The following is a 24,674-nucleotide window of genomic DNA, read 5'->3' as shown; positions in this document are numbered from 1 at the left end:
TCTGATAGAAAATTGAGGACGCACGCGGAAGTTTTGAAGGGCTTGAATAATATAACAAAATTGCATTTTCATCATTGATTACATTAATAAGAATTGTACAACAATATTTGCACGAGAGCTCATGTCTCTCATTTATCTCTTTGGTAGAACCCTTGTTTCTTCTCTTCATATTTTGTAGGAGCTTTATTGATTGGCTCACTTCTCAACTCATGCACATACAATATATTTATAGTAGTTGTATCCTAGTGTTTCTACCTTTTTTTTTTTATATATACTTGTCATTTATCTAGATTTTTCTTAGGATAATTCTAGACATATTAATCTAGATTATAATTTACAATCATATATTTCTAGATTGTTATACATTAATACATATGATTATACCTAACTATATGCTTGACTTTTTTTTTTTTTTTTTAAATAGTAGACATGCATGATGTTTGACTCAGTATTAATTATTATCTTCCTTTATTTCTATTCTTTTTCTTAAATAATATATAAAAATATAAAATAACAGGTTTTACAAAATCTAGCTCGATCACATTATAAAAACCTAAACCGTACAAAACTCCAAACCCTAATAGCAATAGCATTCGATCGAATACATGTTTGACATTATGTAGGATAATTAAGTTTCTAAACAACAAAACAAAAACCAAAAAAAGAACTCCTATATACTACGGTCATCTACATCACATATATAACAAACGTCCTCTTCTTGAAAAATGGCCGCCATGGAATCATTGGGAGCTTATAGCATGAAATCTAGTACTAGTAGCAGTCATACTAACAACAACAATGAGGGCATCAATCATAATATTGATAATACTATGAGGGATTTCGACTCGAAAACTATCGATTTGTGTATGTTAAGTGTGGAGAGTGTGATTAGCCAAGGCTCCATTAGTTCTGTGTTCAAAGCCTCCTATTATGGCCAAGATGTTGTAGGTCCGTACAATTTTTCAAATAAATTGCTTAACCTTTTTTTTTTTTTTTTTTTTTTTTTTGAAGTAAACGTTGGGCGGGGATTTTATCAAATCAAGTTCCAAACAATTTTTTTAGAGTTTGGGGAATTGCTTAACCTCGTTTACTTTTGTTTTCACAAATTCTTTATCTTTTTTTATTTTAATTTTTGTATATTGATTCCTAATTTTTTTTGTTTGTGTGTGATGAAATATAGTTAAAGTACTTGTAGTAGAACAATTATGTCAAAGAGCAAAGGATTCAGTGAAAAAGCTTTTTGATGGGGAGGTATCAATGTGGAGTATGTTGGATCATCCTAATATCATCAAGGTAATTAAATTGATTGAATCGAGATTTTTTTTAATTAGTATGAACAATTTGTACTTTTATCGTCTTCTTTATTTAATTTGATTCCCAATTTCCCATTGTGTAACGATTCTAACGAACTTAAGATACTACCAAACTATGGTGATCGATCATATTTTCAAAATTATTGAAGTGATATACTGCGTAGATGCATGTATATTATTGAGCAAATTAAAGTTGGGATTGTTCTTAGTTACACTTCAATATTCTATATTAGTATAAGATGGTTGAAAGTTTGGATTATTCTTGTTGTTTTTTCCTTGTTTATAGGAGAATTTTGTTTGTCTTCGTAATTAGTTTGTTATATATGGAGTGAAATATATTGATTGTTGATTACTAGATTTTCTACCAAAGAAGAGCTTATGTACATGAAAATCCAATGCTAAACCCTAATTTCAACTCGCTCTTTTTTATTCACTTTATGTGAACTTAGTTTTGCTGAAAAAACTTATTTGTACTTAAAATTTCCAGAAAAAAACTTATTTTTGTTGAACTTATATGAATTTATTTTATTGAAGTAAGTTGTAACAAACAGACCCTTACACTTTTGTTTGGTTTGCGCACGCAGTTTGTAGGAGCATCAAGAGACCTATGTATGGTTTCGGAATATCTTCATGGAGGCACACTCAAGTCATACTTAAGTAACGCTATAACATATCTTTCCTTAAAGACCGTTATCCAATTAGCATTGGATTTGGCAAGAGGGTAAGACTCTCCTAGCTAGCCATGTTAATAAAACTCGAAATCATTAATTAGTTAGCTAACTAGATCTAATTTAATTTGTGTTGGATTGTATTAAATTTCTTAATTAAGGTTATCATATCTTCACTCGAAAGACATAGTTCATGGAGATGTAAAGATTGAGAACATGATTCTCGATGAGAGACATCAACTAAAGATTGCTGACTTTGGAGTTCCTCGCCTTGTCTCTTTGGTACAAGGTAAAATGATTGGACAGGCAGGACGACTTGGTTGTATGGCTCCTGAGGTAAATCCAATATGCATTTCTTTCTTTCTTAGAACGCCCTTTTTTTTCACATTTCAACAGAAGATATTGATTTAGGGCCTAGACTAGAGGAATAGGACATTTCATCCCGTGTTAGTTGTCTAACTGGTATAGCCTGATTTTTCTAGTTTCTTGTCTGGTCTGATTTTTCTAGAATCTGATTTGATATGGTCTAATTATTCACGATCAATGTTTATTTTGAGTGTTTTTTTTTTTTTTCCTTTTTCTGGTCTGGTCTTATCTGAATTTTTCTGGTCTTTTCAACAGGTGCGTGCGGGGAAACCTTATGACACCAAATGTGATGTATATAGCTTCGGAATATGCTTGTGGGAGATATATTGTTGCAAGACACCATTTTCGCCACCAAAGTTTGCAAATGAAGCTTCCACCGTCTATAATAAGGTGGTGTTACTACTAAGAAAATTAACTTTGGCATACACTTTTAACAACAACCCGTATATTTATTTGCAAAAGACATGTTTTTAATTATAGATTGTGAAATGGTGTGTGATGAATTAATGTAGGACTTGAGACCTGAGATTCCCAAATGGTGTCCAAAATCATTAGCCAAGATTATGAAAAGATGTTGGTCATCCAACCCAAAGAAGAGGCCAGAGATGAAAGATGTAGTTTCCAGTTTGGAATGTATCGACACATCCAAAGGAGGTGGTATGACATCTAATGATCAAGCTCATTGTTCTTGCTTCTTTCACTGAAATCTGGGCAACTCGATGTGTTTCTTCACCAACTTTTGATTAGTACTTTTATTGTTTGACAAATTATGTATTGGTTATCCCTGCTGAAGCCTATATGCGACGAAATAGAGGGTTGAATTCAGCAGTAGTCTGTTAAAAGTATTCTCCATTTTTTCTGGGAAAAGGTAAATTTGGCCTCCGTGACACCAACCATGTCTTGGGTGCAGAGAACCACACAATTTTTAGTCGGTGTATTTAGTATCTCAAACTACATAGTTTGGGTGCAAGTTGTGACACATGTCACTTTAGATACAATGAGTAACAAATGACTACGAATATTGCGTCATCCATTGCATACAGCAATATGTAGTTTATGTGACACATTGCACCCTGATAATATGAATTGTTGCAGAGGGCATCCGATTAAGGTTGTGCTACTCTGTGCACCTAAATCGTAGTTGTGTCATTGAGTCTAATTTTACCTTAGAAAATGGAGAGGATCCTCGTTGGTTGTACAAATATTCTCCATCTTTGTGAGAAGCTTGTGGATATTGTTTTACCTCTTGAATTTATTTATTTTTTGGGTTAAATACGGCAACATAACATTACTTAAATTAGAATATGAGGCATAAATCCTGTTAAAGTCTAAATGCAAATTTTTCAAACAATAACTAGAAACTTCCTAGTTACATGCATTATCTTCAAGGTTTTCCCTTGTTGTCTTGTTTGCTAACTCATCTGCTACTTTATTGCGATAATCAAGGTTGAAATTCTATGGCAAAAGTAAAGGCTCTAGTAAAATGTGCCACACAACATTAGCAAACAACGTAATCTCTATTTTCTACTTGGACAACAAGGATCAGGTGCAATCTTCCTTAATTCTCCCTTTTTCTAAATTCCAAGGAAAACCAAACAATAACGTAAATTCTAAGGAAAACCATACAATAATGTTAACTGTTATTTCCCCTACCTAATAGGCAGCAACATAAGAAACTTGGATATCAAATTACAATATCCCTTAACAAAGAAGTGTAAAAGGCAAGATGCACATAAAGCTCGATACTTGACACAGAAAGGCATAATTCTGCAGAGCAAAGAAGTAAATTTTATTCCCGTCTGCTCCAAAATCATCTATACAAAAGTAAGCACATGAACGTTGCACTTGGGCGAATGACACTGAGATGGCTTTCTCTGATACCAGAAATCCTAACCCATTATGTACAATGGACAAGAAAACCTTTAGAATAGCTGCCTCAGATTGGAATAGCAAGTTGGCTAAAAAGGCTGCTTGGTATCTTCCTACAATATAGTAACGGATTTCTGAATCTACTTCTATCTATACAAAGCTAACTAGGAATGTATGTGCAGCTCCTATGCGTCAGTGCCCTCATCGCCGCTATACATAATAGGGAGACAGATCTCCAAACTCCATTCTGAAATAGTTAATCTGTACCAAGTATAGGGACACAGCTGTCATGAAATTTCAGCTTGGTCTATGGCTTTGGTTGTTTCAACATTTACAGACAAACACACAGGTTCGCAGGTCCAGTTATCCGGTTTTACTTCCTCGTTGAATTCCTGCTGGAGTATCTTTTTTATTTTCCCTCTCAACCTAGAAGCCTCTTGAGGTTTGAACCAGTTCTTGCCGAACTGAGAGTAGACAGTAAAGGCAAGTGAGAAGCAAATTAACAAAAACAAGAATACTGTCAAACTAACAACCCAAAAAGTGATCTAGTAATGTATCTGGATGGATGTAAGACGTACCATGGATGAGAGTTCTCTCGTAAGCCTTTCAGGTGCATCTTGTATGAATCGCTCCATGTAGTATAATACAAAAAGACCACAATCATAATCATTAGTCTGCCGGGGAACCTGTTGGGATGGAAGTAGGCAGATAGAAAAAAGAAAATGTCAAAACTCTAGATCAATGATGACAACCACCTAGTATAATTCCCGACAGAAAGCTAGGAAGGTCAAGATACAGGCAACCGTTCTCTAAAAGTTGAAACTAGTATAGAGCCTGTATTGAAGCCCGAAGTACACAACACATTCAAAAGAGTTCCAAGGTTGACAATATCAAATCTTTACATCTTTATAAACAGACACCAGTGATAGAAGAAAGCAGAGATGGAGTCTATACGTAGCAAGTTGCTAGCAACTGCAACAAAAAAAATCTCACGTGCAAAAAAGAGTAGGGGTTGAATTTTTAATTATTTTTTGTATGGAGTAGGGGGTAGGTGGGTTAATAAGGGTGGAGTGAGGAATAATATAATATTCTTAGAATATTTCCATTTTTAGAAACAGGTCAAGTATTAAGGGACGGCCCGATAAGGAAAACAGGTCAAGTATTCCGGGACAGAGGGAGTAGTTTGTTAAGATTTGCACTTCTTTAAAACTAAAATCTGATTTACGCATTTCACCCAAATAAATAAAATAGATGCTGCCAGATTTTGCACCTAACTAACTCATATCCAACAAACTTGATTCTCCCTATTTTTATCTAACATCGATCACTATATCAATCTCATTTCATCCCAATTTAATCCTATCCCAATTCTTAGAACACAAAGATTTTATTTTCCGGACTAATCGTTGTTCTTATATTACAAAAACATGTTCTTTTTATTCCTTTTGTCTGTTCATTGTGAAGAGATTCTCAACTTCATTATATTTTCCAACTTATTGATGTTCTTTGTATTAGAGAAAACGTGTTATGTTACTTACATCCCTGTGTTCTTCTTATTACTTATGCTTGTTCATTGTGAAGTAAATAAGTAATTCGATGTTCTTTTTATTTTCAAATCAACTTTATCACTCATGTTCTCTTGGTTTAAAAAATGAATCTAATTAATTTTTTGGTGCTTCCTTTGGGTTCTTTTTATAATACATCTTTGTTCTACATCTTTGGAGAAATTATACCAACAAACAATTAAAATTTAGACTTAAACACGATGATTCAAAATCTTTGTTCTTTTAGGCAAATAATCATGAACTTAAGGAGATTTCAAAGACACGAAATTAGGTCTTTTCCAATCAAATACTAGCACTAAATTCATTATACGCACATGAAGCCATGGGCTATAATTTATCTATAAGTAGTATGTACATACAAGTTCTTGTGGGTGTTATCCTTCCTTCTTCACGATATTCATTGTCTTGTGCCATGAAGTTCAACTCTGAATTTCAATTTCTTTGAATTGCATTTCCTTCTGTCTCTTATAGTTTGAGAAGGGAAGCTAATAAACTTATACTCAGATAATTTGGAAGTTATTTATTTTGAGAGAATTTAGGGATGAAGATTGACCGATAAGAAAGCAAATTTAAGGGGTTTGACTGTTTGAATTTTCAGTATTTTCTTTCTATTTATTTCCCCCTTGATTATTGTGATTGGTGGATAATAAATAATGTTCTTTCCTTTTCTTTTTTTAATAAAGCATTCCTGTATTTTAAAGGGAAAAAGGCTGCGTTTTGGAACAGGTGCACAATCCCACCTTCCATATCAATATACAATTTGTTGTTTCAGTTGGTGTTAATGTTCTGAAGTACACTTTTAAAATGGTCACTTAAATACATAAAAGGTAAGTCAAACATGGCCACTTAAAATGGTCACTTAAATACATGAAGAGTAACTCTAACATGGTGCACAATAACTGTTGGTGAGCCCCTAATGCACACAAGATGAAATTATTCAATGATACAAAATCTATAAGCATCAATTTCATTCCACTGCTTGGATTTTTACACTTTTAAGTGATATAAAAAACAAGCAGGGCTTCCTAACCTTTTTATTAAAAAAAATTAAAAACTGTTTGGCTTATAATTAGGAAAATAGGAATACTGATTACTTGGTATGCTGGCTAAAAAGTTGTACTCCGTAACATGCAAGTTTTACAACTACTGTATTATACTTGGAAATTCTGCCTCGGATAACCTACAGCGGAAATATATGATCTCTCTGGGGCAGAGGGCATTTCTTAACTCATATAATATCACAACAATTTGTGATCTCCGGAACAAGGGGGCTTTTGTACTGTATATCAGGACCATACAATGCTTGAATCTCCAGGCAAGAATATGCAAACGGCCAATAGTTCTTATAATACCATTACTTTGGTACGGCCCTACACAGTGGCACACAAATGTGTCACTCCACTACGCGTACAACTGTACTAGTTGTTCATGTAAGCCTGTGATTCTTTTTTTACATTGTCCAAGGACACCAAAGAAATTTCTCGAGCGATAATTCCTTATATTACAAGACACTATCAGTACCTAATATAAGTAATATTTGATGATCAGATGACGGAGGAGAAAATTCCGGTTTATAAGTAGTTTGGGAGAAGTTATCATCAGCAAACTGACCATCAGATCTATACACCATTTTAGGACTCACTAATCTAAACTGACACGACCCAAATAACCAAAAACTAGAGGGCCAGACCATGCTAGCCATTCTGGGTCAACCTGCTACTGTACATTGAAAATTGATTAAAAGCAAATAAATTCATCTTGACCCAAATGGCCAAAAGTAAAACAAAAAGTCCTTGACCAGTGGGTTGTTAAATGGATTTTAGAGTTTTAGCTAGTTTTTGGCTTTTGACTTGTTAATGTGGTCTAACATCCAAAAATATGTTCCTACATGTCTTTTAAATTGTGCTAAAAGTCAGATTAACCAAACTGGAGCAGCTTATTTTAATGGCTGCGGGCATCAAAAAATACATAACTGTTTTTCTCAAAAGTTCCTGATTTTAAAAACTAACAGCGTATGACCAATAGCTGATTTTAACAGACTCATAACTCAAAAGCAGCCAAATGCACTAGCTCGTCAAACAGGCAAAGTGAGTCAGCCTAGCTAATTGCCAAATAAGGCCAACGTTACAAGTCGCTAAAAATATATATCAAAATTCCACTCTTTTGCATCATAAAGAGTATGATTTTTTATACATTTATGCAGACAAAATTATGACCAGATCTAATCGAAAAAATGAAAGAAAGGCTGACTTGAAAGTGAAAATTTGGGTTACAAACTCAAAAACATGCGTTTACATTTTCTAAACAAAAATGAGTTCTCCTGCAAATGACATGAACCCAAAATTACCAGACCTTAAATCTAATCTAACCGGTTTGACAGGTCCAATTACAAGCAATTAACATCTGATAATACTTGTCAAATATTCTTTATTCAATCTAATAATGGCTCAAATTTGTGTGACAATAATGGAACCGTGAAGGTAAGAAATTCAATGAGAAGAAGTATTAATTTCAATTGGACTACTTTCTTTTTGTAACGGAAAACTATAAACTGATAAAAGGCAAAGCATGTCCAATGAATTGACCGAACGAAAAAGCAGTATCTCACAAAAGAAACAAGTGTAAAAGAAAATGCTAACACACACCCGTTCCCAAAGAAACAGAATTAGAATAATTACCACTATATATTTCTGCTCAATTCTACGAGGAAGATGTTGCCATATCCTGTCAGATATGGGGGCTTTAACAGCATCTACATCTTCGTTTAGCATCTTCCATTCATTAATCAACAACCTGAAGAAAACAACGTATAAGTGGATCAGTTTTTAATCAGTATCTTTCCCATTGAATCAGAGCAACAGATGATATTAAGAAAGAAAGATTGCAAATTTCGTTTTTTATTCCTTTTTTTCTTTAGTATGATCTCTATTTCCTTATCAATTCTCTAATCCTACCTAGATGGCTAGATCTATGAATGTTTGTGTGAGTTTGTGTGGGCGGTACAGCACTACAGTAAATGCTTTCTTAATATTAGAATTAACCTTCTGCATCAAAAGATAATAGTAAAATTGCAGGACATGAGATTATTAACATCTTTGGTGCCAGATTTAGCTTTCAAAACGACAAGGCATCACAACATTGAAGTGCAGCTTCAAAGTATATCCCGTAGAGACGATACAAAAAGCATCTAGCTACATAGGAATTATAAAGCATCTAGAATTCTCTCATCCCAGCTATATAGGAATTAAAATATTTCACCCCAACCGAACGGAGGCTCTCCTTAAAAATCAAATTCAACCACCTACCATCCTCTCCATCTACCCCAAAGATAAAAAGATAGGCAGCTCACAATGTTGCTAGAAATGTTACTCGGACATATGTCTAGAACATTTTAGGGGATCTTTTCAAACAGCATACACTTAACAGAAAATGGTGCTTTAGCCCACGGTAGTGAAAAGGATTCACTCAGACAAATCTTATATCAATTTCTTATAGTAAAGTTGGGTCATGATATGAAAATGAACATTATTGTGTGACTAGAACAAGAGTTCAAGCGAGGGAAAAGTTACTGGGACATCAGACCTACCAATGGCTCACCAAGAAGCCTTGTAGGAGATTGTGCAGCTCCAGCAGCAGATCCTGAATTCCTGATTAACCCTACCCTAAATCCCTGATGAAGCACGTGAAGTTCTAGGACTGGACATCATATATGATAGGTACCTCCATTAACATCCCTCCTGAACATCATACGTGATCTTTACCTTCAATAACATCCCTCTCAGACTGGACATTATTAATGACAAGAGTTTTGACTTTTGACTTAATCTTCTTCAGGAAAATAAATACATTTTAGGGGAAAGGGGTATATAGTAAGAAACCCCAATATAAAAGTTAATTACTTGAAAGCTTCTTGTAATGCTTTTTTGGGATTCCCCTTGCACTACTTGGTACAACTTCTAATCCCCTCTCTTGTGTTACTTTCCCTATTCTCCAATAGTTCTCTAACTTTCTTCTCTACGGAAGTCTATTGGAGCGCTAATTTTGAAAAAACTGCAGGTTTTCTAACAACAAAACATCTATAACATGACTATAACTCGAGGGTCATACACCTGCAATGTAAAGAACTTACCAAACAGAAGTAAACCATTTTATTGTTTATCTAATCACGGCAACCTATAATACTTGGTATGTAAAAGATGAGACAATTTTTTGTTTTAAACGAAAAAAACCAAATGAGTACAGGGAATGACTAATGTACATACACTAACAAAAAAAATTGTTACATTTACAATTTACAACCTATCATCAAGTATATTTTTATCCCTTACCAAACCATACATCTCCAACTGATCTAAAATTTAAATATTCAACAACTTTGTTAAATCATTAATCTCATATTACGTGCAATCACCCAAAGCATCTCTCAGACCAATAACTAATTGAGACTTCTACAACTGTGACCAGTGCAAGGAGCAATCCCCCCCTCCCACACACACACACCCCTTTCACCTAATGGTAGCTGGGATATGGCTGATAAATTCATTGTCCAATTGTTAGGATAAGGAAGGCTGCAAGCAAAAGCACCATGAAGTTTGCAAACAGATAATTTAAGATTATAACTTAACAATTTACAATGCCATACTGTCAAGGTTGAATGCTCTGACCTCTTGATATGATCAAAAATTGAATCGCTAGAGTGCACTCCCAGTGAATCTAAATGAAGTATATTCAATCCTGATTCGCCTTGCTCATCAGGGATGCATATTATCGCCAAGCTCCAATGATTGCTGTGGACAAGAAGAAACTGCACATCAAAATCAAAGGGACTTTTTCCACTTACGAAGGCAAAATCCAGAGGAAGGGAGTCGATTGGAAGAGAATATCAGATAACAAATTATCTTGAACAACAGTCATAAGTTTACTGGAAGGCAGGGACACGATTAATTCAACGGTCAATAAATATATGTGTTTACTAAGCCAATTAGTGACTCTATTATTATACATGGCTTCATGAATCTTTGTTCAGTCTTCTACTTTGTAATTATTAAATTGTATAGCATACCAACACCGACGTGGGGACATGTTTGTATTCAAACAGCCTCCCAATCCCCATAGTTATCTACATTTCTACAAGCTATGCAGTACTAATGTCTAGTAATGCACATGTCTGTCTTTCATAATCGCAGAGAGAAGAGCTTGTAGGTCCTGTACACCATTTTATCTCACTTTCAGCAACAGTTCAAAATGGAGAAAAAAAGGATAGGGCAATAACAACCTAGGGATGAGGTATTCCTCAGCATGTCACATATATGCTCTTAAGATCAAGCAGTAAACTCCAATATCGGTTAAATTAACACAACCCCCGCCTAAGCACCAGAAATATTTATATAATAAAAATAAAAAAAATAAAAAAGGAACATGCCTTAAACGTATCGACAGTATAGCTCCCCGCGTAACCATATATCAAGCTAATATGTCTCATCTACTGTGAAACAGAAAGAGAAAACCCCCCGACCTCCCCCAGCAAACCCATTGGCCTCCAGCACTTGCCCTACTCACCTCACTCCCAATGACCACCACTATCTTTCTTTCCTCTTTAAATCAATACCTTTCAACTGCTAGCTATGTAAAAGTTCCTTGGAACATCTACCTTGAAGCATATGTGTTGATTACTCTTTTTTATAAATGATGGGTTACAGTATAATTCTATTTATTTGATTTTTTTATTCTGTTCTATAGCCACTTTTTTAACCATGATTGAGGCACAGTGCACTGAGAATAGCACTAGCTGTTCCTTGCTTTAGGGATACATTGTTCTCTCGGAAAGTTACAAGTCTTCAACTGATTTTAGTACTATTTACTTCATCTCAAGCTGTTTATTTTTATATTTTACAAACTTGAGACCTTGAGTAAGATCACTAAATAAAATATTGCCATCCGGGGACTGGAAGCTTCTGTGTAGAGGAGGAGGTCTAAATGCCTGTTCAAAAAGAAAGTGCACTGGAGGTGACCTTGGAAGTTGAAGTGGTGGTCAAAGGTGATGGAGGCGAACAAGGAAGGAAGGGAAGGTACATGGGGAAGTGGAAGGGGAGGATTTTCGCGTTTTAAGTATGATTATATGAGTAGGAGACCCATGTTATTTTGCACAAATGAATTGATAGTTGGTAATGCTAGGAGCAAATTTCCCAATTTGGGTACTCAACATATTGCAAATGCTTAACCCGAGAATACCACAAAAAAAACTCTGATGTACGCTTCATCCTACTTAACAATCCCCTAAACTGAACAGTGTCTTTTACGCATACTGACATACATCTAGACATACATTTTATGCAAATCACAATTGTATTGTGATAAAGGCTTTAAAGCATGATAGCACACTTCAACTTACTTTCATACAAGAGATGGTAACCTAAAGGTATTGAATTTGTTCAGCTCCAGGTATTGGGACAAGTATCCAGATATCCTGGAAGCATAATGGTTCTTTTTCGAGCTGCAACATTTTCCTCGCGACTCTGACCATTCCCTTATCAAATGGTAGCAGCCTAGCACTATGACAGTACATTAAAGATAACTCATTTCAAATTACAATAACACGCACTACATTACTACTACTTGTCAGGATCCAAATATTTACCATGGACTTGAGACCATGATGCACATCCTGGACTAGGAAGAACCTATATTTCAAAATTGTGAACATGTCGTTTCACAATTACAAACATGTTAGCTGTTTCCATAAATTTTGAGCTACATGTTCATTTATGCTGTTGAATAAAGAAAAAAGAACTAAATCACTGTATGGTAATAGTTTTTGAACTAAATGAACACGTTCATCACATTTTAACCATATGAACTATATGTTCGTAATCTTTGAACTACACATTCACAATTTTTGGGTTATATGTTAAATGTTAATCCAGGACCAAAATACGCATCATGATCATGGTGCCGGACTCCCGGGACGAGAACACAATTTTCAATAAATCTCAGCAAAAGAAAGTCATGAGAAGTTCAGAAGTCTACATTATGACCAGGTGCCAGCAGTTTCATTTCTAAAGATGAATCTCTCTTCAAAATGGAGAAGGTGTCCCCCTAATCAGCATGGCCTGATATGGGTAGAAAGAAACAATTGCTAATACATTTCTCCCTTCTAAAAAGGTAATTAGTTGAAAACGAAATTTCTTTCCATTAGCAAATATTCATTGAAGGCAATTTAATGTTTAAAAAATGAAATGCGTGCTAATATATGGAGCCTCAAAGAAGAGTTATGCCAAAGGAATGTTAGAGTTATACCGTTACCTGCGTTGAAAATGAACAAGACATAATACAGGTAAACACAGTGCTAAATGTAACACAGAAGAAACGAGATATTAATAGGAAACTTGCCCCTACCTGCTAAAAATGAAACAGGAAACCAAATATATACTTCAACAAAGTCCAAATGTCAAAAGTTGGAACTTACTCTTCATTTATTGGAAGAAACATATATGCCTTCTGAAATATATTGACACCTTTCCACCACCTTCTACACTTCTTGAAAGGAGATTCCTTGCCACTCTTCTGCAATTCACATGAAAGAAACAAACTCACATAAATCATAGAATGCGAATAGAGCATCAGGGGTTCAACAAAAAATCAAATCTACACAGGCAGTAGGCAATTTTGAGCATCCAATAGTCAACACTATACATTATGCTACTATAGTTATTGTTGAACTATTTCCTTTTTCTTTTCTCGCTTCTGTTGGACAGAACTAGGTCCTGGGGGAAAAATCGCCAGATGGCCTGTTATTTAGTTTCTGCAAGTAGGTTACGGAACACAAGTGGGATAGTGATCCATGACAGATATTTACTCGCTAAGCTAAATGATTTTTTGTTCAGTTCCTGAAATCAAAGTCTTTTGGTTTTCACTTTAACTAAAGAAAATAGTTTTCACTCAGCCACGAGCAGTTTTGCTACAAACTTAGTTTCATTCCCCAAAGAAATCAATAGCCTGGTTACACACACACACACACACAAACACAGCTAAGAAACATAAGAAGCAAGAAATGCAAACGGGGGAAATCCAAAGTGGAATCTGAAATTGGATTCAGTTCCCGGTGTGGTTTTAGAAATCAAGCCTGTTGTAAAGGGGAAGAATTTATAGTATCATGGGGAAGAAGGTAGCCCACGTTGATAAAGAGTAGTTTGACAACTAGTAGCCTTCCTTGTATAGCTTTATAGTTGTATAGTTGGTTTTATGTGTGTTACTTCTTTGTTTACACTTGTACTTTTTTGAGCCTGTTGGCTCTAGTTTGGGTTGATCTTGAAAGGAAGTTTGTTTCCTGTTTGATCCTTAGGGTGTAATATATTGGTGTATGAAATATAGTCCTCACTTACCAAAAAAAAATGCAAAAGTAAATCAGCTCTATGAACAAGGTAAATGAAATAATAAATGAGTCAATAGAATAGTACAATGACGCCTCAGTGCCTCACAGGATATCATGTGGGTTAAATATCAGAAGACAAGGGTCGGCATGACTAACCAAACATAATCAACTAAGCCAAATAAAAAAGGATAAATTGTGCTCTCATTTCCTCAGCATCAAGGAGAGACAGAAGTTAGGGAGTAAACTTAGGGAGTACCTGGTCTGCTACAGCATCTTGGAGCTTACTGTAAAAGTAAGTATTGAAAAAGTAAAAGTTCTGCTGTGATGAATTATCTGGACAGCATTCCTCCTGGAGAAATCTAGCAAATTGAACAGCAGGTTAGACAATGAAAAACTAATCTCACAAGCAAAAAAACACAATTAAAAAAATAGATTAAAAATAATTCTCTCATAGGTAAGCTTGAATCTACCCCAAAAAAGACACATATCTAAGGAATGAAATGAGCCACTAACAGAACCTGCTCCGACACTTTCAAATAACTCCCCATTTATATAAAAACATCATAGGATGGTCTGAATAAAAAGTCAATAGTGATAACAGTCACGGAGCACCGAAAATGGCATCTTACTAGTGCTACATTGCGCCTTAGTTTTAAAAAGTGTGCCTCAGTCGGGCCTAGGCTCAAGGCGCAGGTCCTGGAGCCTTAGTCTTGAGCCCTTGACAGGCACAGACACCTACAAAAGCTGTGCACCTTATCCGCCTTTTCCCAGGCTCAAGGCACAACGTCTTATGCCCTTATGGTATAAAGCTCCAATTGCTGGCATGTAATACTTTTTTTTAACAGCCAAAACTACATGATTTTAATGGCTCCACAATAGTGTCAATTTACTATAATGACACTAAGAGAGAGAAAACCTCAAATTATTACCTTTTTTCTCCCTTTTTTCACCCTGTCACTGACTAGAAAGTCACGTGAACCTTCCCCATTATAATAAGGGCACTTAATTTCATTGCAATTACTAGTTTACCCCTTTGTGACAACGAGTAATACTATTTTGGTTGTTAAATACCACACACAAAAATGTGCGCCTTGGTGGGCTTGCGCCTTTTAACACTAAGCATTGCGCACATTACAACCAATGTGGCATAAATTGACAAATTGGTGAGGTTTTGTTTCAGCGTTTTAAATTTGAATTTTAATTTAAAGTAGTTTTGGACTATCCCGTAAAAAGTTCTTTTCAACCTTGTCTTACCATTTTCTGGAAAAATCGGAAGATCCTAGAAATTAAGATATAAAGTCCCCGACTTCAAGAAATCACCAGTCTCAAACTGTGAACAAACTTTTTTGCACAATTTTTGCAAGCATTAAGTCATTAACTCAAAGGCAGAACCCGTAAAATCATCAAAAGCAGTAAAAGAAGGGGAAAGACAGCCATTTACCGTCCTTTTTGATAAATTCAAGAAGTTCAGAACAAGCTCTAAACACAGAAACTCTGAAGAAAAAATGAAAGAGAGAACCCGTAACAAGTACATTAAAAGAACTTACCCACAACAAGCAAGTCACAATATAACTCTTGGCTCAACTGCTCAGCAGTTGGGATCCCGTAGAAAAAAATGCCCTCACAGTGGCAAAAAGGGTGACGAATGTAGTGTAATGCTCTCTTACGACTGATAAAAGAACTAGTGAACTACCCTATAAGAGATTTTTTCTCCCCTTGAAGTTCTGCGTTTCACATCTACTTACCACCCCTGTATAAGTCAAAATCAAGTTTTTGCTACCACTTTAACGGAACACTTGGCGGGGGTAGCAAAATTTGTACGTAGTTATACGGGAAACATGCTAAATATAAGTAATTTATTTCCAATTTTCCAGAAGACTTAGTACTACCTTTGACAAAACTAAAGCCATTGCAGAGACAGGGAGGGAATGCTAAATTTGCAGTTCACCCTAGCCTTCATCCAGTTGGACAACAAAAACTCTACCCCCAAACCCTGAAATTCAAAGCATCATCTTCCGTCTATCCCCTAATACATCTGCTGCCCACTGCATAACTCTCCAAACAAAAGTGCTATCCTATTCATTTCAGATTTTTCCGACCTGTCAACCCCATCAATCCCATAGTGGCCGTTGAAGCAACTATTTTCCCCAAACAATTGCAATTCCTCTAATGACCTAAATTGCCTTTGTGCTCTTTTTATCTCCTAAAAAAACAAAATGTTTACAAAAACATCACACAAACAATATATTCAAAAAACATCAACGAAAAAGGAGGGAAAAAAACAATAGCCAGAATGCAGAGCTAACCTTAGAAGCTAGGGGTATTTGATCTTAAGAACTCAAATTACCAATACACAATGTGCTAACCTTAGCTAGCCAAGGCCTCATTAATAAAATTATCACTTCTCAACGGTAAGATTTCAGTGTCACAGAAAGCCTTTGTAAACATCAAAATCTGAGAAACCAGTTAAAGCCTGGCTTTGAATTTACATTTGTTCTCCCCAGCAAGGTGGTATCTTACATACCTTATATAGAAGTTCATGATGGTGGAGGTCAAGCACTCTCCAGGTTCTAGGCATTTTAATTCAGAGCGGAGGATTTCAAGAGATTCAGGAGCTTCCCTGCATAAAAGGAAAGTAAACAGTAAGAAAGGAGAATAAGAAGAGGTTCACACGAGTATACGTCTCATGCAGATAAAAATGAGAGGATGCAATGGGCAAAGATACCTAGATGGATAATAAATCTTGCCCTCACTAGACCTGTAAATATGCACAATAAAATCACTTCAGCATTAGCAATGAAAATTTGAGATGAAAGAGAATATAGATCCAGGAAAGAAAAAAAACTAAGAGCTACGATCATCATACGTTGATGGTAGATCTTCAGCTATTTGTTTTTCCACAATAAGCTCAGGTTCCTCCTCATCCACCAAAACAACTGCCTGCAATTAGTTCATATGTAGGTAGAGCAATACATAAATCAGATACTATTTCGTCTTTCCCGTTAAAAAAATATGATCCAACCCAGCAAAAGAAACTTGAATGGTTGCCCAGTTATCTCATAAAAATAAAATCTTATACTTGCCAGAATTATATCAAGTTAAATCATATCAGCTCACGCAATTTTACACAAGCATACTACACGCAAAAAAAAAATTGGCAAGTGACTAAAAGCAATAAGTTAGCTGCTAGCATTGTCCAGGACAAGGAAATCATAAAATTGCCATCTCCATCTGAGTCTAGTTGGACTTAGAAGGGGGCGGATGACTGCCGCGGATCCAGGGGGAAAAAAATACCTTCTCAGTCTTTGAGCCATTTGAATCCAAAGCTTGAGAAGCCTCACTGTAAGAAGGTGAAAGACACCTGAAATAAATAATTCTGTCAATGGTCAAATATGCACAAACCTTAATCTGAACAACTAAAAAGAACAGTTAAAGAGAGAGCCATTGGAACATGATACAGAAAAACATGACTGTACAAAACGATAAAGTAATGTTTAATCTTGTTCCAAATTAGATTAGGAATTATCCCGTCTTCCGTTTCATCCCCCTTGTCGATCCCTGATTTTCCTGTATCTTGCAGGGTTAACTAGAACTAAAGAACAAAGGTCCAGTACGTACAACTTCACATGGTATGTACACTTCCAATGTTAGATTATCAATTACTGAATTATACACCCTACCGTCCACCTGGTACTCCAGGAGTAAAACGCAGACAAAATAAAAGAAAACGCGCGCGAACAAAATCGCAGGCTAAAATAAAGTAACATATGTAACAAACGAAATGAAAAAAAAATACATAACATAAATGCCAAAATTATAACTTAATGGACTGAAAAATGAAAAAAAATCAAAAAACCACTTCATTTCCCTTTTGAGACTCTCTCTCCTCTCCACTTTCTCACTCCACAACTGTCACAAACCGCCATTTTTGGGCGATTTGTGAGCTTTCTCTCTCCTCTCCATTTACATTTTCCAATCTCCATCAAAAGGTGAAGCAATTTGAAGATCTTATGAAGTTAAAATGGAAGACAAACAGTATGATCTAGAAAACAAGCAATTGAAGAATACAAAGTGAGTAACACTAATTTCTAAATAAGTATGTAGTTTCTTACTAATTTTTGTTTACATTCATAATTTTGAATTTTTTGACTTATAAACACTAATTTTGGGGGGTTTTTTCTTTTTAGTTAAACGATTGTAGTTCTGAATTTGAAGTTGATGAGCTAATTGACACTATATTGAAGAAATGGGGGCTTTTTTTCTTTTTAATTTGAACCATTGTAGTTCTGAATTTGAAGATGATGAGCAACTGATATGTTACTTTACATATAGTTTATGTTATAATTCAATTCATAACCTCCGTTAATATACAAGGCAATCTTGTTCATAATCTGTATGTTATTTTTGATATAATACATGTTACTTTATCCTGTAACTAACATTATTTTTTATATGCTCGATGTTGCTTTTCATCCTTTTGATGTTATTATTCATACTCAGGGAGTACCTAACAATTTAACTTATGTTATTTATCTTGAGATTTATGTTATTTTTTATGAACATTATGTTATTTATGTTTTCTCCGGGAGCACCCTACTTTGTCCATTTTCTTTCTCTTCAACCTTTAACTTTTTTCTCTTTTAAACCACATTTCAGTCCATTATTAATACTATTCAAATTTGACGCAAATTTGCAACGTAAGATGTTTAAAATTTAGAGACAAACACTTTTAAACCTATGTTATTTTCCTAAAGACTTATGTTATTTTCCTATAAATATATATGTTATTTTATCTTCCATGTTATTTTATACAAAGCTAATGTCATTTTTTTGATAAAAAAAGCAAAAGGACCGCTTTGACATGCGGGAGTACCAAGAGGAAGGTACCCCCGGGAATACCTAACAATTTGTGTTAGACTATCATGTGACTAGGTCCAAAGAAAATGAAGTTCTGAACTCAATTCTTCCGTTCCATCAGAAAATTCTAGCCCAAAATCTAGACCAGCATAATGTAACAGCTAAGCTAAAATTCTATCAGAAATTCTAAATACATCGTTACTATTATAGATATTATTTTAGACCAAAGTGCTTGCTAGCAATCAAGAAAATGTAACAGCTGACTCGGGAAAAGGACATACTGAAAGCACCTGAAAACGAGAGAATCTATATGAAGTTTTGAACCAGATAAACATGAGCAAAACACCAGCATTAGCATCCACCCCATTTTTGGCACTTTGGCCTTGCATGATAACTTCAGGAGCTACAGTGACAAAATATTGGGGTGAACCTCCCAACCCCCACTCTTTTCAGATCCAAAGATCCTATAGGATCTACTGATCTATCATTTCTTTAATCTTTAGAGTCATGCAGTCCAAAAATGGGGAAAATGATTGAGACAGAGCGTGCTTAACTGCTATCAGAGCACAACGGAAACAAGTCAAACAACCAACATGGAAAATAAAATAGCAATGCATACTCGTCAGTACAGGCGCTAGCTATCTTCTCATTGGACAGAGGGAGTGATCCTAATAAAGAAACCTTGCCGGCCTGCTTTCCGTTCAATCCCATGTATTTCCGGCCATTGCGAGGAGGGCGGTCCTCGGGTTTCTCAGGCTTCCACGCATAAAATTCTTTGGAACCCAACGCTCTTTTGCTTGGAGGTAACTTTCCAGCTGATTTCCTTTTAGACTTGTCACAAGGATTCAGGTAAGAAAGTTCACGGTCGAATGCATTGCTTGCTTGATTACTGGTCTGCAAAGTATGCATAGGTAAAATTGAAGCAGTATTTTTAAAGAACCAAAAAGAGTAGATAGCTGCTGTAATATGATAGATGCAATACATTCTGTTCCCGATTCGGATTATCATCATCCAGCTTCTTCAAAAAACAGGTGGCAAAAGTTGACTCCGATGGGGTTTGAGATGATTGTGCTGCTTGCTTAGATCCACCTAAGACACCTAACAATTGGTATTTCCTTAATTAGCCTCTTCCAAAGATAATTAAAAAGGAAGGAAGATAGGAACCAAGACTTTAAGACTAAGACTAGTGTATTTTTGAGTAAACATAAAGAAAGCTAATAAAAACACCAATGGAAATCACACACACTTTAGCATGATCCTTAGCCCGTCAAAAAATCATATCATGATTTTTCAATATGAACTAGAAAAGGACAAAGTGATTAAACACATAACAAAACTACAAACCCTGGGACACATTTTTCAAGTATTATTTAAGCAAATCAATTTTCCTCACAAGTACTCTACCGTCATCACAGAAGATCCTAATAAAGATGATTCTCCCCAACCTGATAAATAGTTGGTCAAATTGCCCATTCCCTATTTTGAGTTCCATGTTGGAAGACATGGAAGAACATACAGAGATTGCAAAAAAAGAAAATACTTTGTTACAGAGGAGGAAAGCAATCTGAAAAGTCTAATATATTACATTATGAAGAATTGAAGACAAGACCATCTTTTTGTTGATAAATTTTGGGTTCCTATAATACCCTCAAAACAATGAAGAATTAAAACTTCAAAGAGGATATACATATCTCTTTTTTTAAATGTAGAAAAGGAAATAGTTACCGTTACTAGTTGTTTTCCCACTCTCTGCTCACTTGCCATTTTTCCACCACAATCAGCATTTACTACCTGCTCTTCTCACTCTCTTTCAAAATTTACCTCTCCATGTATATTCCTCTAATTGTGGCTCTCTTCAAAAGCAATTAAAGTTACATTTATAAGAACTGCAACCATTCATCAACTCCAATGTCTCCATACCAGAGCAGAGAAAACCCAAGGTTTGCATTTTGTCAACCAAAACCAAATTTCTTTTGTTCAACAGGGTTTTGCTCCTGAACAATCTGTGTTTGCAACCCCAAAAAAAGGCGTCTGCAAAAAACTGCACAATAGATATGGGGAAAAGAACGACTCTCAACAATGCAAACAACTTTCTCACAGAGATTGAGGCACCTAACAATGAAAAGAGACATGCGAACAAGATTTACGATGCGCATGACAGGGCAAACAGATACTCAGTGAAATAGTGAGCCTAGCCTTCTGTTCTAGAGAAAATTATTACTCCCTCCGTCCCTTAAAACTCGCACCGGTTTGACCGGTGCGGAGTTTAAGATATTTGAATTGACTTATTAATTTAATGGGTGTTAGTTGATAGTGGGGTATTTTTTTAATATAGTTAGTGGGAAATGTGTGAGGGGTGGGGAATGGTGAGTGTGGGGTGTGAATTTTTAAATGATTTTGTAGGGAGAGTGTGGGGTGTGAATTTTTAAATGATTTTGTAGGGAGTAGGGGTGTAACTGTGTAAGTGGGTTAGTAGGTAAGTGTGGGAAATAATATAATATTGGCAAAGATTTCCATTTATAGAAGCGGTGCAAGTATTAAGGGACGGAGGGAGTATAACTAATCCAGGTCAAAGGTAGCTTCCAGTTGAACCCAAAATTTCGACTTCCAAATGAAACTAACAACACATTGTCCAATAGGGGGATATTGAGGTGACATGATTAAGCACCAAAGACAAAATTTGAAATGAAATACTTCTGAAGACGCTTATATCCACAGCCTGAACTTGCCAACCTCAGAAAGAAATTCAAAACATAAAGCTCCTTCACATCAATATGATGAAGAGACCTCTGTAGATGAAGGTCCCTGGATGACTTCTCTATCAGAATAAGATTTCCTTTGGTTTTTTACCTTTGCTATAAAGTAAATCTTTCTATGCAGACTGTGACATGAAAATTATTCAGACCCAAGCAGCACAGCTGAAACAATAATCGCAGACAACTAAACTGGGAAAGAGGGCCTAGTTTATGAATCAGCCCAAAAAATTCTGCAGCCTATCTATGTTACTAGGATTCATCTTGCTAAAAGTGTTCTTGTCACATCTTCAATACTCAACATCAATATAGAAACTTGACAAATCATTTTAGACCAAATATGAACTTTTCTTTACTACAATAGTCAAGTCTTATTAACAAGAAAGACAGAAAAAGGTTCCGGTATCACAAGAGTCAATACAATAATGTTTAAATGACATTGTAAGAATACAGATAAATGAGAGATGCAAAGAAAATGACATCACCTTTGCCACTTGAATTCTCTAAGTGCATTGGCTTCTCCCATCCATTATCACCCTGTTAATTTTCAAAGAAAAAATCACGAACATTTTTATATATTTCCATGAAGGAAATGCTTCATTCAATATTTTTAATGTGACATGAGGAATTCACAGCTTAACATAACCAGAAAAATCCAAAATAAAAACTAACGTCTAATGAGTTGGTGACTGTGTCAAAAATAAAAACAAACAGCGCTCTTCACCACCAGCATCCAAGCTTTTTCTCATAATCTTCTAATGTGAACGGAAAAACTATTTGCCCTCAAACATTGGAGACTCCATAAACAAGCATAGAGCCCCACGATCCCTGACGCAGCTATTCCCTAACAAGGAAAGTCAAGGCAAAGCATAACTACCCTAGAGATAATCTTTCCTCCTCATAAACAAGAATTACAGAGATATTATGAAAGCAGCGCCAGGGTCAATGATTATCATACAACTCATCTCCATGTGAAAACAATATTAGAGCTCCAGAAATCTAATGGAACAAACTGAAACCCATATTGAAGCTAGCGAATACTAACTCGGGAAGCAGAAAAAAAGCCCTCTCGTCAAATGAATCAGCATAAATTCCTCGCAGGTTTTTTTTCAGTTACTGATAAAATGTGCCTAGCAGAATCTGCTTATCTTCAAAAAAAAAAAAAAAATAACAAATTGCCTCCCAAAACAACCATCATGGTCAAACCTCACTCCTATGAAGGCTATGATTGCATATCATGCATGTAATCGTAAACTCGAAAATGGTGTTTTATTCAACAATGCAACAATCGAAGTAGCCACACAAGCATTCCCTTTCTCGTAATCCTTACCGTCGTCAGAATGCGAGCAAATTACTCAAAATAATGCAATAACCTCTGAATAAAACCCTAAATAGGCAAAATAAACGGAGACTGACCTCTTTATAACGGAGTTGACGGCGTAACAACTCATCCTCCAAACCTTTCAATTTAATCTTGAGTTTGGCACCTTTATCAGGCAAGCTGGCTGACAGTTTAGCTACATTACTAGTCTGCCTTTCAATTGCCCTTTTCAATTGAACGTCCAGCATCGACGAATAATCATCTCCGCCACAAGGAGGAGGATTATCAGGCGTAGAATCACAATCTGATTTCCTCTCCTTCTCCGGCGGTCTCCGCCGTCGATTAGTGTGAACGACGACAATCTCCTTCACCGGTTCGTCATGATCTTCTCCGAAAAGTTCCTTGTAATCGATTTTGAGTGGCTTCTTCTCGCCGGTGTCGGCGATAGTGGTGTCCGCCGCCGCCTCTCTGACCTCCATCTTTGCCGGGAAATTGAGTGGGCCCTAGGAAATGAGAGTGATGAAATAAGAGAGAGTGGAGGTCAAAGGAAATGGTGGTGGAAATTTTGGGATTGGAAAGTATAAATTGTTTAAACAAGGGTTTTACAGAGGTTGGTCTCGTTGGTGGTGGACCCTAACTTAACTACTCCGTACAATTTCATTTGCCCCCATTTCAATTTTTCATGTTCTCATGGAAATGAATAACGTACTCCGTATTTACGGATTCCATGGTTAATAAACCTATTACTCCGTAAACGTTTTGGTTGGTTCGGAACTTCGGATTTCATTCAAGTTTAACTACTACCAAGGTGTGTAACGTATGTTAGTGTAAATTATCTTTAAATGAGGATTTCGGGATTTTTCATTTCCTTTTATCAATTTTATCTCGGATCGGTGTATTTCTAGACTAATTTTAGCAAATTAGGTTAACCCTGTTTTATGAATTTTAAATGCCTTTTTTAAGCTTTGAAAATTTAGTTTTAGGGGTGAATTTGACTTATCAAACAAAATCCCGCATACTCTAATTCGTGTAAACAACAAAGGATACCTAACAAGTTAGTTTATATAGATAAATTATGGGCTTTTATTAGGGGTTCAAAAAGTTTATTTGTTGCATTGGTAGTTGGAAACATAATTTTGTTTTAGTGTTTCCATGCTAATTCGATGTTAAGCAGTGGAAATTTGAATATAGAAACATTATCGTCTCAAGGTGAAAGATGATCCATTAAAATAACATGAGTCATGTCACAAGGTTTGAATTTTCAATGACATTAATTAAAAATAGCAAAGTATGTGATCTCTCATCTTGCGTAAAAATGATTACTCCGTATATCACAAATTGAGATCCAACTCACATGTCATAAAGGCAAACTATCAACTTAGGTTTTATTTTGAGTTATACAAGTTTATAGTGTTATACAAAGCGTCTAAGACCAAACAAACATGAGATTATTTTGAGAAAAGTTTCCCTTCTATGGTTATTTCACACTTGTTTAAGCTCTGTCCTATTCGACCTATTAGGCAAGGTAAATAAGTTTTTTCCCTGTTCCAATTTAATTTATTTAAAAGTTTTTTGAAATATAAAGTATAAT

At 35.5% G+C, this 24,674-nt stretch overlaps 2 protein-coding genes across 2 annotated transcripts; one reads left to right on the top strand and one right to left on the bottom strand.

The window, feature by feature from the left end:
- The first annotated feature begins 613 nt into the window (after nt 1–613).
- LOC110782857 (serine/threonine-protein kinase STY13) lies at nt 614–3,598 on the top strand. The gene is made up of 6 exons (XM_021987103.2): nt 614–948; nt 1,181–1,293; nt 1,898–2,034; nt 2,143–2,317; nt 2,603–2,737; nt 2,860–3,598. Exons 1-6 carry the CDS (start codon nt 726–728, stop codon nt 3,049–3,051), a joined length of 975 nt encoding a protein of 324 aa, XP_021842795.1. The 5' UTR covers nt 614–725; the 3' UTR covers nt 3,052–3,598.
- A 514-nt stretch (nt 3,599–4,112) lies between these two features.
- LOC110782939 (ubiquitin-like-specific protease 1D) lies at nt 4,113–23,688 on the bottom strand. Its single transcript, XM_056827024.1, has 14 exons — nt 23,179–23,688; nt 22,248–22,299; nt 19,992–20,107; nt 19,629–19,903; nt 17,447–17,513; nt 17,019–17,092; nt 16,878–16,910; nt 16,677–16,772; nt 14,409–14,511; nt 13,247–13,344; nt 10,446–10,568; nt 8,460–8,574; nt 4,795–4,902; nt 4,113–4,680 (listed from the first exon to the last, which is right to left on the bottom strand). Exons 1-14 carry the CDS (start codon nt 23,560–23,562, stop codon nt 4,504–4,506), a joined length of 1,821 nt encoding a protein of 606 aa, XP_056683002.1. The 5' UTR covers nt 23,563–23,688; the 3' UTR covers nt 4,113–4,503.
- Between the last annotated feature and the right edge of the window lie 986 nt (nt 23,689–24,674).

This window comes from Spinacia oleracea, chromosome 1, assembly GCF_020520425.1.
Source record: "Spinacia oleracea cultivar Varoflay chromosome 1, BTI_SOV_V1, whole genome shotgun sequence".
NCBI classification, from domain to species: domain Eukaryota; kingdom Viridiplantae; phylum Streptophyta; class Magnoliopsida; order Caryophyllales; family Amaranthaceae; genus Spinacia; species Spinacia oleracea.
The sequence above is the reverse complement of the archived record's forward strand: the minus strand, read 5'-3'. Positions and strand labels throughout refer to the sequence as shown.